Source organism: Leucopleurus acutus, assembly GCF_964270905.1.
Source record: "Leucopleurus acutus genome assembly, chromosome: 13".
Lineage (NCBI taxonomy): Eukaryota > Metazoa > Chordata > Mammalia > Artiodactyla > Delphinidae > Leucopleurus > Leucopleurus acutus.
In genome coordinates this window covers 60,466,647-60,481,014 of record NC_139155.1, presented here as the reverse complement: position 1 = coordinate 60,481,014, position 14,368 = coordinate 60,466,647, and the positions used below count along the sequence as shown (strand labels likewise).

Below are 14,368 nucleotides of genomic sequence, written 5' to 3'. Positions count from 1 at the left end.
CTGTGGTAATCACTTTGCAATATATACATATATCAAATAATTACACTTACACCTTAAACTTATACAATGTTATATGTCAATTATCTCAATAAAGCTAGAAAAAAAAATAAAGGAAAAAAGCCATCTTGACTAAATGATTATATAAACCAGTGAACTTGATTAGAGTTTTCATCTTTACGATGGTAAATAAAAATGACATTTTAAAGTTTATAAGACTGCAGTATCATATAAAGGATGGTCCTGAATGTTTCATTTTAAATAACTGGACATGACTAATATGATAACTTTATTTCAGGTTTTCACTGTTTTTAAAGGAAACATTTATCAAGTGCTTACTCTGTGCCAGTCAACAGTCTGTGTGTCTTTGTATATTAACTCATTTAACCTTTATTTACCACACCACCATAAGTACTGTATGTACTCAGGAACTGTATGTACTGTAATTCCTATTTTACAGATGTGGAACGTAAGCATGTACAGGTTAACTAACTTGCCCACAACTTGAGATCCAGGGCTGAAACCTAGATAATAGTATAGGAGCACTAAAATACGAGCTCTTATGATTAAATTAATACAGCACTCCAAACAGTGGGGAAAAAATGATGGTTTTGGCTTGATTTCCATTGCCAAAAAGTCTACAATGTTGAAAGCCTTTTTTTTTTTGTTGGTGTAACGTACTCAATCAGAATGATGAATGCTTTTAACAGGAATAGTACTTTAAAAAAAAAATTGGAATTGTGTTTATATATATCATTTTTATTCAGAGATGCACTAATGCATAAAAAAGTCCTAACATAAACTTCTTTAGTGATCTTCATTTATTAACATTGTTTTTGTTTCATTTTCAAATAGTATTTATTATTCTTTTATTACAAAAGTAAAAAACAGTTAATGTTAGAAAACCAGGAGAATATAGAGATGGGTAAAGAAAAGCCAACCATAATATAGCCCCATCACTCAAGAGAATCATCCTTCATAACTTAAAGTATTACATTTGATTTTATTTGAATTTAACTAACTTAGAAATAATAAAGTGAACAGAATTTCTGAACCTCAAGTCTGTCCTCTTGGCTCTTCTAAATTCCCTGACCAAGGCGGTTTACTATTGTCATTTCAGAAAGCACGCTTATACTCCATGAGCACCTCCAACTCAGACCACATTTTAGCTTGCTTTCTGTCAATATTTAGCCTGTGACTTGTATATATAGTTTATTTTCCCTTGAGGTTTTGCCTTCTGTCTTGTTCATTTTCATATTATCAATATCATGACACAGTGAATTCTCAGAATCTAATTAACACACTATGTATATTGTAATCTACTCTTTTCTTGATAACATTTTTCACAAAGCTCTCTGACATTTTGTCCTAAAATATGCCAGTTGCTCATTGCTGTCACTTGCAAATTTTTCATCAAAATCCACAGTTAGTCTTCATATTTTCCTCTTAGACTTGTATTCTGTGTCACTGAAAAGTAATATATTTGAATAATTTTTTCAGAAAGAGAATAGAAAGTATGTCTAATGATGTTTTTCTTTAGCCCTTGCACTTGAGTGACAGGTTGGGAATAGAATTCTAGGTTCAAAATAATTTTCACAGAACGTTGTGACTGTAGCTACACAGTCTTCTCACAACATCTTTAAGAACAAGAAATCGGATTCCCTCTCCTTCTGTAGGTAACATGTTTACCTCTGAGTCCAGGTGTTTATAAGATTTTAAATAATCTTTATCCTTGAAGTCATGATGTATCTAGATGTGGATACATCTAGATACATGTAAATGTATCCTTTCCTTGCTTTTTGTTTTGCTTTTGTTTTTAAGTAAAATTACCCTCTTTCTTCAGTTAAGGGACATCTTCTTCCATTAAAAAATTACTTTCTCCCAACATTTGCACTTTTTTGTAAAATGAATACTACCTATCCTGGGTATGTTTGTACCATTTTTCTCATATTTCCAATGTATTTTTTTAATGTTTTATATGTTGTCCTTCTCATAGATCTCAAATTAAATCTGCAGCGATGTCCAGTCTATTCTTTAGTCCTATATGGAATATTTACTTTCAGTAACGATAAACATTTTGAATTTCAAGGACTTCCCTTGTCGACTTTTTCAGGGTGGCCTTTTGTTATGGTTAGTGGATCGACTGCCCCCCACCCCCAGTGTCTCCACGCATACTGAGAAGAACTTACCCTTCTGCTTCCTATGTAATTTACATTCTCCAAATCAGCTGTTGTGCTTGTTCATTTTGGCCCTTCTTGTTTTCATTCAGTTGATTTTCCTCAAATCTCTGGATTTCTTTTCATACTGATAAAGGGGAAAACTTGTTTCTTCAGCAGTTTTGTGGAGGACCTCTACAGCAGGTGTACCCCTGCAGGAGTGGTCCATGGTCCTCTCTAACTGCAGTCTTCTCTGAGTTTCAGAGTCTCCGGGGCTCCACTGACAGGGGTAGTTCACAACTGAGGCAGGCTTCTCTTATGCCTATTTGGGTTGTTCCTCTGCTTTGCAATAGTCCACTAACCACAACTAATATATTTAAGAATTGATTATATAACTTATTTACGTTACCTAGCTAAGGAAGTAACATTAGAAAAAAACACCTGCATTTTAGGAAACAAATCTTTACAGCTTTTATATCCCTAAATTGACTGAGAAATGCAGCTTAAGAAACAGGAAAATAAAATATTGGGTAACTGTATACAGTTTCTTCTAAATTTCCATTTCTAAACCTCAATTTTCCTAAGTAAAGGTTAGATATTTTAATTCTACTATACAGGAGAAAAGTAGTCATACATTTATTTGGAAGTAAGTATGCCATATGAGAACATATTTTCACTGTATTTCTAAAGTAACAGATATAGATAAGCGAGTTATAGCTAAGAATTTAGGGGTGAGCTGGAGAGGGAAGAGAATATAATCAATAATTGAAAATACTATGTCTAAAAGCAAAATTTACATAAAAAGTAAAATCAAGTATCACACCATTCTTTACACTCCCTCTATTAGTTATGCATGGCCTTTCTACCAACATGTCAGTAACACAGAAACGAATTCTATAAAGTATAAGTTAATCAAGATTTTCCCCCTCTGAAAAATATGATTGGTATCACTACAAAAATTTTGATGTCACTATAGGAAACTGACAAAAATCACCCAGTCTCGGCTATTCCATCTATATATATATATATAGACAGATAGACAGATAGATAAATAGATAGATATTTATCTCTCTGTCTCTCTCTCTGTGTATATATATATATATATATACACACACACATACATACATATATATATATTACATGGAGGTCCTTCAAACCATGACTAGATAAAACAGGATGATGATAACTAAGGCTAAACTCATTTAACTGTATGCATATATATTTTAAAGTCAAAGGTCTTTTTTTAAGGGTTCTGCCCAAATGTACCCTTCACAGAGCTTTAAGTCTTAAATATTCAGCAATATCTCAAGGACCATAATTATGTGACAGACTCACTTTAAGTTGCTAGGCACTGGTACAAATTCAGATTTTAAGGAAAACCATCAAGCTAAAATATTTTTAACAAAAAATCTATTAGTTTTGGTATTTGCAATAAGCCAATTTTACATATTTTGGGCAAACACACTAAAAATTTCTTGACTACTATATTTACATAAAATTCAAAGAGAGATATTTAGAAGACTATTATTTTGTGTAACATAAAAATTTAAAGACATATTCATTTGCACCCAAAGAGCATCCCAGCTGCAGTCACAATTTCCCATTTATTTTTCTGATACATGAACAAGGAAAAAATATAGAACTATGTAATTTTTATAGACACTACTAAAGAATAAATGCTTATAGTACGGTAATTTAGGTATTCATAATTTCTTTCCCTTTTTCTCTACTTAACAAAATTTGACATATAAAATTTTCTTAAAAAAAACACTCAACTTTGAATTTAAAATTCTTAAGCTTTAGAATTAGGTTGATATAATGAATCCACATAAAACACATGATAAAATCTGTATTGATTTTAAAGTACTGATTTTCAAATAAGAGAACTGTAGGGGTTTTGGCTGTTTAAGTTTCAGGTAGAAGTAGCTGGTGATATTTAGAAAAAAGTTTGAAAAAGTAAAATCAGAACTCTGTGTATAAAGTGCACCATATATGTCACAAAGCAGAGGAGAAAAAGCAGAGTATGCAAAACACAGTGATAGAATTTCTTTTTTTTTTTTTAAACTTATTTATTTGGTTGTACTGGGTCTTAGTTGCAGCTCGCAGGCTCCTTAGTTGTGGCATGTGAACTCTTAGTTGTGGCATGAATGTGGGATCTAGTTCCCTGACCAGGGATTGAACCTGGGCCCCTTGCATTGGGAGTGTGGAGTCTTAACCACTGCGCCACCAGGGAAGTCCCAGAATTTCTTTTAATTGATCATTAAATTAAAGAATATCTCATTGCTTATCATGCTATATGCTCAGCCCTCTGCACATCATGGATATTTAAGTGCCTTTTCATTTCTTGTAAGCAACAATACTACAGTGACATACATGTGCAAAATAAAGGGTGCTGACACCAAATATGGTGCTTATGCTATGTAATTTCTACCTGTAGTGTTTATGCTTCCAAGGTTAAAAAGTTTGCTTTAAAACTTCCAAAGGTGATGCTTCTTCCTACTTATAGTTAAACTGTTAACATCACATAATCCATTTAATAAAAATTTCTGGTATATTTTGACTTAAATAATTGTTTTTCGTACCTCTTGATTTATTAACTGTTATAATTCCATATGTGCATGTATCAACAGTCATATTTTCATAGCTCCTGAAATATAAAACTGAGGATATGAGTTTACCAAATATGACAATATATTTAGAATAGTTACAATCTACTGTTTTAACATTAAGAAAATAAGACTTCAAAATACTGGTCATTTTGTGTATTTTATGACACAGAAATGCACTCAGTAAACACTAGAGGGTAACAACATATCACGGTCTTTTAAAAAGTTTCCTAATCTGTCTTATGGTAGACTCTAAATGTAACTTGTCTATTTATTATGATGGAGCATTTCCTTGCTTAAGCTGAAGCATACAAGTGAGGAAAGTGTATAGCAGCTGCTTAATAAACATGGCCAGATTATTGGCAGTCAAAGTAAGATAAGAAAAGGATGAATAATTATTTTAACAATGCCTGGCATTTTCAACTTTGCCCACTGGGCACTGTGTTTAAGTAATAAAACCAGGGTCTGCAAACTTGCAGCAGAATCTCTACTTTGGCAATTAAGGAGTGTCAGAAAGTATTGGGGTAGGCACTGTGTGACACCTCTGTTACCATAATTATGGTGTATAAGCATGGTCTGGCTCTCTGAATATGACTGAGTTTTCAGCAGGGTAGCAAGAAGCAATTATTTGTAGCAAACACTGTTATTAGATAGAATTCTGTCAGGAAGGTAATGTGGAATAAGGGCAGAGGTTGGGGGAAAACAACTAAAGAATTATGCAAATTTAAAAGTGCCACACATTTGTATACAAATAAGCTGTAGTAACCAGGACATGTATTTCCTGCAACAATATCATAAACGTCTGATATGCACAACATAAAATGGCTACTCAGTTGTGGTCCATGAACTTAAGGCCACTCTGCCAATTGTTTATTACAAATCTGTGATGAAATAACGGGCTTGTGCCAGAGACGGAAATCAGTTATGTCACGAGCACACTTAGTTCAGCTGACATCTTTGTCACAGCACTTTTTCCTCTATGATGAAGGAAGCAGTGCACTGATGTACATTCTGGCACAAGCTCTGTATCCTGAGGAATAGTAACAGTTTGTAGAACAGCTACTCTCAGTAGCACTGTCACAAAGCACAATGACTAATGGAATAAACCGTATTTTAAAATGTTACATGTATAGTACCTTTTTATCTACTCCAAATTTATTAAGTTCTGAAATCCATAGTCAGTTATATTCTCTAACTTTGCAACACTTAAAGTGTATCTGTCACATGGATGACATAACATACAAGATGGGTAACAATGCTATCAGGCTTTATATGTACAAATGTCTATGGGCAGTAAAATGAATACCTGATTAAATATTAACACATTCTGAATTTAGATTAGATGACGTTAAGTCTAACAAGGACCTCATGTAAATTAAGCAATAAATTTGGGTATTTTTATCAGTCTTTTTCAGCAACTTCAAAATCTTTGTATGATACTTACGGATGATTTTTACTGATGATTTTTGAATCATTCCTTGAGGGATTTTGATCAAGCAATAATTCAGGCACATTCACCATGAGGAAAATAAGTATGCTGAAAAATCAATACATAGCTGATGAACACATGAAACAATATCAGTGATAATCAAAAAAGATTCTAAAAGATGTGTTTCACTCTAATGAAACATGTAAGTTCAAATAAGATACCTAACTTCTTCCATGGGAAAAACTTACTGCAGTGCTGCTTTCTCATAGAAAGATTTTTAACCAAAGCTGCTTTTCACAGCTACTGTTTTCTGAAGAGACCAAGATTGCAGAGTTTGTAGCCATAATAAATGGGAGTATTAACATACCATATGAAATGTTCCTATTTTTCAAATCTTATTTTCTTACTTTCTTGAGGAAGCCTATGTAATTCAGCTATTATAATCCTGATTTCACATAGCACAAAGATGTTCAAATGACTTTCAGCTTGCAACTGGTAGATTGATTTACAAATATTTTGAAAATAAGAAGTGACAAGGGTTAGGGGATGATTATGTTAGTATCTCCACTTTCTTAATCAGCTAGATCTCCAGTGCTTAAACAATGCCTAACACATCATGGGTGCATAAACACAGTTGTAGACTAATTGACCTGAAGAAAAAGGAAGAAGACGAATTTAGGATGACTATCAAGTTTAGGACATACATATAGCTAAATGATGAGACAGGAAAAACAAGAAGAGGAGTGTAAATGGGAAAAAAGTAGTTCATTCCAGGTACACTGATTTCTGTGGTAATTCTAAGTGGTAACATCCGGAGAGCAGTTAAATATATACGCATGAAGCGTAAGCGAAAGGTATGGAATAAAGAGATATTTAAAAGGCTTCACAACATAGATGGTAGTTAAAGCTGTAAGTGTGGGTGAACTTTATTTGGGAGATTATCTGGTATGAGAAGAGGGTTCCAGAAAGTAAATCTTTGGAAAAATAAACACAGGGGTGTACGGGAAGAGAATGAGGAAGAAACGAAGAGATGAGATCTGGAAGGAACCTGAGAAGGAACAGTCTGAGAAGCTGGAAGAGAATTATCTTCCAGGAGAAAAAGCCAGGAGAGAACTGCCTCTCTGAAACCAGGACCAGAGAATTTTGGGAAGAACACAGTCAACACTGTCAAATCCCACAGAGAGACCAAAAAGACAGCTAAGGGGTCTGTTGTTGGAAGATCATGTGCGATGTTAGTAAACATAGATTGGATGGAAGGTACTTCAAGTGCACCACAATGCACTTTAAGAAACTTAGTTGTGAAGGGAATGGAATTGGGATTAAATAAACAGTGGTGCAGGGCAAGAGATTTTGTAGAGTCCTGTATATTTTATGTGTACAAAAATATTATCACATGACTGTGTCCAGCTCTACCTCCTTTCCGTCCACCCAAGTTATCCCTTCCTCTGCCACCTGACCCCCAACACATGCCTCATTAGCAACCTAAGATACATCCTTCCAGATTTTACTCCATGTTTATAAAATTTTACACAAATATATGTGCATATACATATAGATTTTTAAAACATTGTTCATTTTACAAAAATGAGATATTATGAGCCTTCATCTTGACTGTTCTGACTCAACAATATCTTATGAAAATCTCTCCAAGTGACTGGTACAGTGTTAAGATACACCTTTTCATGGCTGTACAATAGTCTGTGGTGTGGCTGTACACCTTGATTTATGCAACTGATCCCCTGTATGACTACACACTTTTTCTTTTGCCACTGAAAACACTGCTGTAATAAACATGGGATATTCCCAGAAGTATGACTACTATATTAAGGAGCATAAGTATTTTTAAAACTGTGTTTATAATGGTAAAATTTGACTTTACACAAAAGTAGACAGAATGTTATACTGATCCCCCATGTATTCATCACTCAGCTCCAACAGCCATCAATCTCTGGCCAACCCATACCTCTATTCATCCTACTCCTGTATCATTTTGAAGCACATCCCATTCATGGTATCATTTCATCCAGAAATATTTCCGTATATTTCTCTAAAAGGTAAGAGCCCTTGTATTTTGTTTGCTGTTGCCAGGCTGTTTTTCAAAAAGACTAACAATTCACATGCCTTTCTTTTAACCCCTTCTCCTATTAGGTAACCACTTTTATAGGTTGTTGGTTTATTCTTCCATAACTTCTTTTTTTGAAAAGTAAGAAAATACATTGATATAGCTTTTAAACCCCTAAATTATCTTTCCTTTACCCTAACAGGTGAACAATACCTTGGCCAGGTACATAATTCTTATGCTGCAGTTCTTTTCTCTCAGTAGTCTATCTTCCACTGTTGTAAGTTAGAAGTCCAATGCCAATGCGACTGTATTTCCTTGTAACTTGCTACACTCAGAATTTACAAGGAATTTGATCAAAATATGTCTAGGGGTATGTGTACATGCTTCTTCCATCAATCCACCTGGAGCTTTATAATTGATAAATTATATATTATATCCACCTGGAGCTTTATAATTGATAGACTTGGGCTTGCTTCAGCTCAGGAACATTTTTTTCTATTTGTATAATTATGGACTATTCTCCACCTGTTTCTTTTTTTCCCTTTTAAATTCCCATAACTAGCTATTATTCATATGCTAAATCTGTTAGAGCTCCTACTATAGCCAGGACATGGAAGCAACCTAAATGTCCATCGACAGAGGAATGGATAAAGATGTGGTACATATACACAATGGAATATTACTCAACCATAAAAAATAATGAAATAGTGCCATTTGCAGAGATGTGGATGGACCTACAGATTGTCATACAAAGTAAGTCAGAAAGAAAACAACAAATGTATAATATTGCTTGCATGTGGAATCTAGAAAAATGGTACAGATGAACTTATTTGCAAAGCAGAAATAGAGTCACAGGTGTAGAGAACAAACTTACAGTTACCAAGCAGGGAAGCGGGGGTAGGATGAATTGGGAGATTAGGATTGGCATATATACACTACTATGTATAAAATAGATAACTAACGAGAACCTACTGTATAGCACAGGGAACTTACTCAGTGCTCTGTGGTGACCTAAATGGGAAGGAAATCTAAAGAAGAGTGGATATGTATACACATAACTGATTCACTTTGCTGCACAGCAGAACTAACACAACATTGTAAAACAACTATATTCCAATTAAGAAAAAAAAAGATCTGCTAGAGCTCCTAGATCTATTCCCTAAGTCTTTTATCTTATCTCTTCTTTCAGGATTCTTTCTCTTTGTATTTTTGCTGTGTTGTGAGGATTTGTTTTACTTCATTTTATAGCCTAATCATTTAAGTCCCACTTCAGCTCATCTACTGTGTTGTCTGATTATATAATCATGTTTTTTATTAGCTCCAAAAAGCCTTTGCACTGTCCTTGAATTTTCTTAAGTACTCCTTTTGTTGTCGCTGTTGAAGTAGTCCAAGAGGCAGCTCTTTGCAAGCAGTGGAAGGGAAAGTGGGCTCCCCCAGGACTGCCAGTCAGCACTGAAGCACCAGGAGGAGACCTCCCTGTTGCTGGACTAGGTCTTTCCCAACTTCCCCAGTCTCAGTAATGGACAAACTCAGCCCAGCTACTCCTTGGATCTGTGGGGGATGGAGGATTCTAGCATAATCCCTTAGGGCCAGTTACCCCTCCCCCACAATTCAACAAATATTTATTAAGCAATGTCTACGTACCAAACACTTTAGTTTACATTTATTGGAGGCTGAAGGAGTGAAAATACATACTAAAAGGAAAGCTGCCACCTTTACAATTTTGCCTATAGCTCCATCATTACCATTCCTACTACAATATACTGCTTACCAACCCTTTAACCAACATTACATTTTTCTCTCTTTATTCCCCTCTCCCCCCAGAGTACTGGCTCTAGGCGTGCAGGCTTCAGTAGTTGGGACACGCCGATTCAGTAATTGTGGCTCGCGGGTTCTAGAGCGCAGGCTCAGTAGTTCTGGCATACGGGCTTAGTTGCTCTGCGGCATGAGGGATCTTTCTGGACCAGGGCTCAAACCCGTGTGCCCTGCACTGGCAGGCAGATTCTTAACCACTGCGCCATCAGGCAAGCCCTTAACTGAGTTTTATACAAAATTCCCCTGAAGTATAAATTACCTGTTAAATACATGCTTAATAGTTTAGTCTTGCCCATTTTTGAAATATGCCACTTAAGTAATTTTTATTATTTTCTACAGGTTCTTCTTATTTGCGTACAATTTATCTGTTGGGAAACGATGCTGCTGTTGGGGTTTCCTATGGTCTGAATGTTGCTTGGTGCAGCTCAGCATGCTCCTCTGTCTGGGTATTTCCTGCAAATGGCAGCTGGATCCTGAGGACTGGGGAGTGGAGGACAGGGGCATTCCAGCAAGGGCAGGCAATGCCTTCTTTCTTTCTCTTTTTAATTTAATGTTAGCAACTGTTGATCCTCAATGCTCCCATACATTAACTAACAGGGGGTTGCAAAATGGTCAGTCTTTCTTTTCACTCTTTCAGCTGGATTAATCTAATAAAAAACATTTCTCCTCACCCATAATGAGGTTACCCAGTGACAAGAGTTCATATACGAATATGAAGGTGAAATAAATGACTGATTTTTTTCCTCTTTTTTTTTTTTTGTGGTACGCGGGCCTCTCACTGTTGTGGCCTCTCCCGTTGCGGAGCACAGGCTCCGGATGCGCAGGCTCAGCGGCCATGGCTCACGGGTCCAGCTGCTCCGCAGCATGTGGGATCTTCCCGGACTGGGGCACGAACCCGTGTCCCCTGCATCGGCAGGCGGACTCTCAACCACTGCGCCACCAGGGAAGCCCCTTTTTTGCCTAATTTTTAAGATAACAAATTGGTTCTCTGATGACCATGGTAAATTTAAAAATTTATCATCATAGACTCATGGGTTTAAACATATTTGATGGGTTTCAAATCTTTGCAATTAACACCCTTAATGAAACTCAAACTATTGCATTTTGGCCAGTGGGGAACTGTTCAAGTTATCTCCTAAGGCCTCTGACAAGACCTGAAATATGAAATGACAAGATGTTCCAAGCTCATCTTACATATTTCCTGCCCTAGACTTAGCATCACCCATTTTTTCCAAGAAACCTTGGTTTTCTTTTAGGAGAAATTATTTCCTGATTATAATCTGGGTACCAAGAAAGATTACTGTTACTGTCTTAGTCAGTTTTAGATCTTTTCAATGGACAAAGCAAAAAAACTTTATGTATTTGTATATTTTAGATTTTATTTGGAAATAATTTCAAACTCACAAAAAGTTAGAAAAATAAAAAATAATGAACACTATATATCCTTTACCCAGGCTTTCCTCCTGTTAACGTTTTGCTCTCGTGTTATAATTTACTTTCTCTCTATATATACACATGTGTATAAATACATTTGTTTCCCTGAACTATATGAGGGTAAATTACATATATCATGGCTCTTTATCCCTATATACTTTAGTATTTCCCAAGACATACAGATATTCTCTTGTTACCACAGCACAGCTGTCGACTTCATAGACTTACACTGATACAACACTAACCTACTGTCCATATTCCTTGCTAAATGATCTAATAATATCTTTTATAATCTTTCCCCCCCTCCAGGACAGAAAACAGTCGTGGAACAGGTATTGCCTTTAATTATTACCTCTTTGGATAGCCTGGAACACTTCTATTGCCTTTACTGGTTCATGACACTGACATTTCTTAATCTTTGGTGGCAGTGGCTTTTAAAAAGCAGAACATTCCTCATGATTATACATTCTCAGTCAGAATGCTATAAGTGATGTTCTATCCTTCTCAGGGTACCACATGTGGAGGCACATGATATGCATCTCCCTCTCCTTTGATGATGTTAATTTTGATCACTCAGTCCAGGTGGTGCTGGATTTCTCTACCATATAATCATTGTTCTTTTTTCCTCCTCTCTTGTAATGTGAAAAGGTCATGTAAATATCTGCTTTTATAAAAAAAGAATTCTCCCTAGATTTACCAGCCTTTAGTGATTCTTGTCTAGTCATCTTTACCATGAGGGTTGTAAATGATCAGGTAGGGGTGGGCACTGACTAGGAAGGGGCATAAGGAACTTCCTGGAGTATTGGAGATATGCTGTATCTTGATAAGGTTGGATTACACAAGGTCTATGCATATCTTAAAAGCTCATAGAATGTTTTATTAAAGAATTATTAATTTCACAAATGTAAATATTACCTAAAAATCATATACAAGAACTGAACTCTAGTTATAATGAAATGCATGTTAAATTATTTAGAGATGTCCACCACTTATTCTGAAATGCAGCAAAAAATAAGAATTGATGGGTAGATCAATAGATATGTGATAATGTAATAAACAGTTAACAACTGCAAAACATAGCTAGTGGGTACAGCGGGTTCACTGTACAATTCTCCAAATTTTGCTGTGTGTTTGAATATTTTCATAATAAAATAATGAGATTTTAACTTCTGCACAGCAAAGAAAATCATCAACAAAATAAAAATTCAGTAGGCAACCTACTGAACGGGAGGAAATCTTTACAAATCATGTATCTGATAAGGGGTTAATATTCAAACTACATAAAAAACTGGTATCATACAACTCAATAGCAAACAAACAATCCAATTTAAAAACTGGGCAGAGGATCTGAATAAACATTTTCCCAAAGAAGACGTATAGATGGCCAACAAACACATGAAAAGATGCTCAACATCACTAATCATCAGGGAAATGGAAATCAAAACCACAATGCAATATCACCTCATACCTGTCAGAACACCTATTATCAAAAAGACAAGAAATTTTAAGTGTTGGCTTGAGGATGTGGAGAAAAAGGAACCCTTGTGCACCATTGGTGGGAATGTAAATTGGTGTAGCCACTATAAAAAAATAGGATGCAGGTTCCTCAAAAAATGAAAAATAGAACTGCCATGTAATCCACCAATTCCACCTCTGGTTATTTATCCAAAGAAAATGAAAACACCAATTCGAAAAACTATATGCACTTCCATGATCACTGCAGCATTATTTCCAATAGCCAAGATATGGAAACAACCTAAGTGTCCATCAATGGATAAATGGATAAAGAAGATGTGGTACATATACACAATGAAATATTATTCAGCCATAAAAGAGAACACAATATTGTCATTTGAGACAATATGGATGGACCTTGAAGGCATTATGCTAAGTGAAATAAGTCAGACAGGGAAAGACAAATACTCTGTGATCTCACATGTGTAGTCTAAAAAACAAACAAAAACCAAGCTCATCAATACAGAGAACAGACTGGTGGTTGTCAGAGATGAGGGGGTGGGTTAAATGGGTGAAGGGGGTCACAAGGTACAAACTTCCAGTTATAAAATAAATAAGTCATGAGGATGTACTGTACATGGTGACTGTACTTAATACCGCATTGCACATTTGAAAGCTGCTAAGAGAGTAGATCTTAAAAGTCCTCATTACAAGAAAGAAAGAAAAAACTTTGTAACTACGTATGGTGACCATTACTAACTAGAATTACTGTAGTGACCATGTTTCAGTGTATACAAATCATTATGCTGTACATGTGAAACTAATACAATATGTCAATTATACCTCAATAAAAAAAAAGTAAATGGTAGACCTTTCTCTTTTAAAAGTACAGATGTTGTCCTATTGCCCTCTGGCAATGGCTGAGATTAAATGAGTATGGTTTCATTTTATTTATAAATAATATAAAACTAGTATTATTACCTAATTGCTTATAGGAATTGTTTATAATTTTGTAAAGATATGGCCAGTTATGAGACTTATTGAATTGTTTTCCATTGATTTTTGCCTGAAACATGGTGAAACCTTCCAATCTGTACACAAAAGACTTTCTTCAATACAGGAAAGTTTTTCTCTGTTATATTTTTTTAATTGTTTATGTTTATTTTTTTAAACTCTGAGTATGCCAAAAGTTTTATGAAATATTCTTTTCGGGTCTTTCCTTTTTAAAACTGTGACTGTAAAATTGTGCCTATATTTTATAACAATGACCAGAGTTCAACAACCTAAATTGCAAAAATAAAAATGCAAAGATGACTCATTAATGCCAGGAAGACTTCGGTTAGTGGTGCTCTAATTTATAGAAGAATTAAAAGAACTCAAGATGTGGGATAGCTAGTGGTAGTGTATAGCAGTG

The 14,368-nt window shown here is 35.1% G+C and overlaps 1 protein-coding gene across 8 annotated transcripts in view; it reads right to left on the bottom strand.

Annotated features, from left to right (window-relative positions):
• ANKRD12 (ankyrin repeat domain 12) overlaps positions 1-14,368 on the bottom strand; it is a 115,253-nt gene that overhangs the window by 31,217 nt on the left and 69,668 nt on the right. Inside the window, exon 1 of one of the 8 annotated variants that reach the window (XM_082853443.1) lies at positions 6,204-6,255. The exons of 6 other annotated variants lie outside the window; for them this stretch is intronic. In XM_082853443.1, coding sequence (XP_082709569.1) covers positions 6,204-6,234 — 31 coding nt within the window. In that variant the 5' untranslated portion in view covers positions 6,235-6,255. Of the gene's footprint in view, positions 1-2,186; positions 2,731-6,203; positions 6,256-14,368 lie in introns of those variants that run through there. One more of the 8 variants, XM_082853444.1, reaches the window with a different exon arrangement.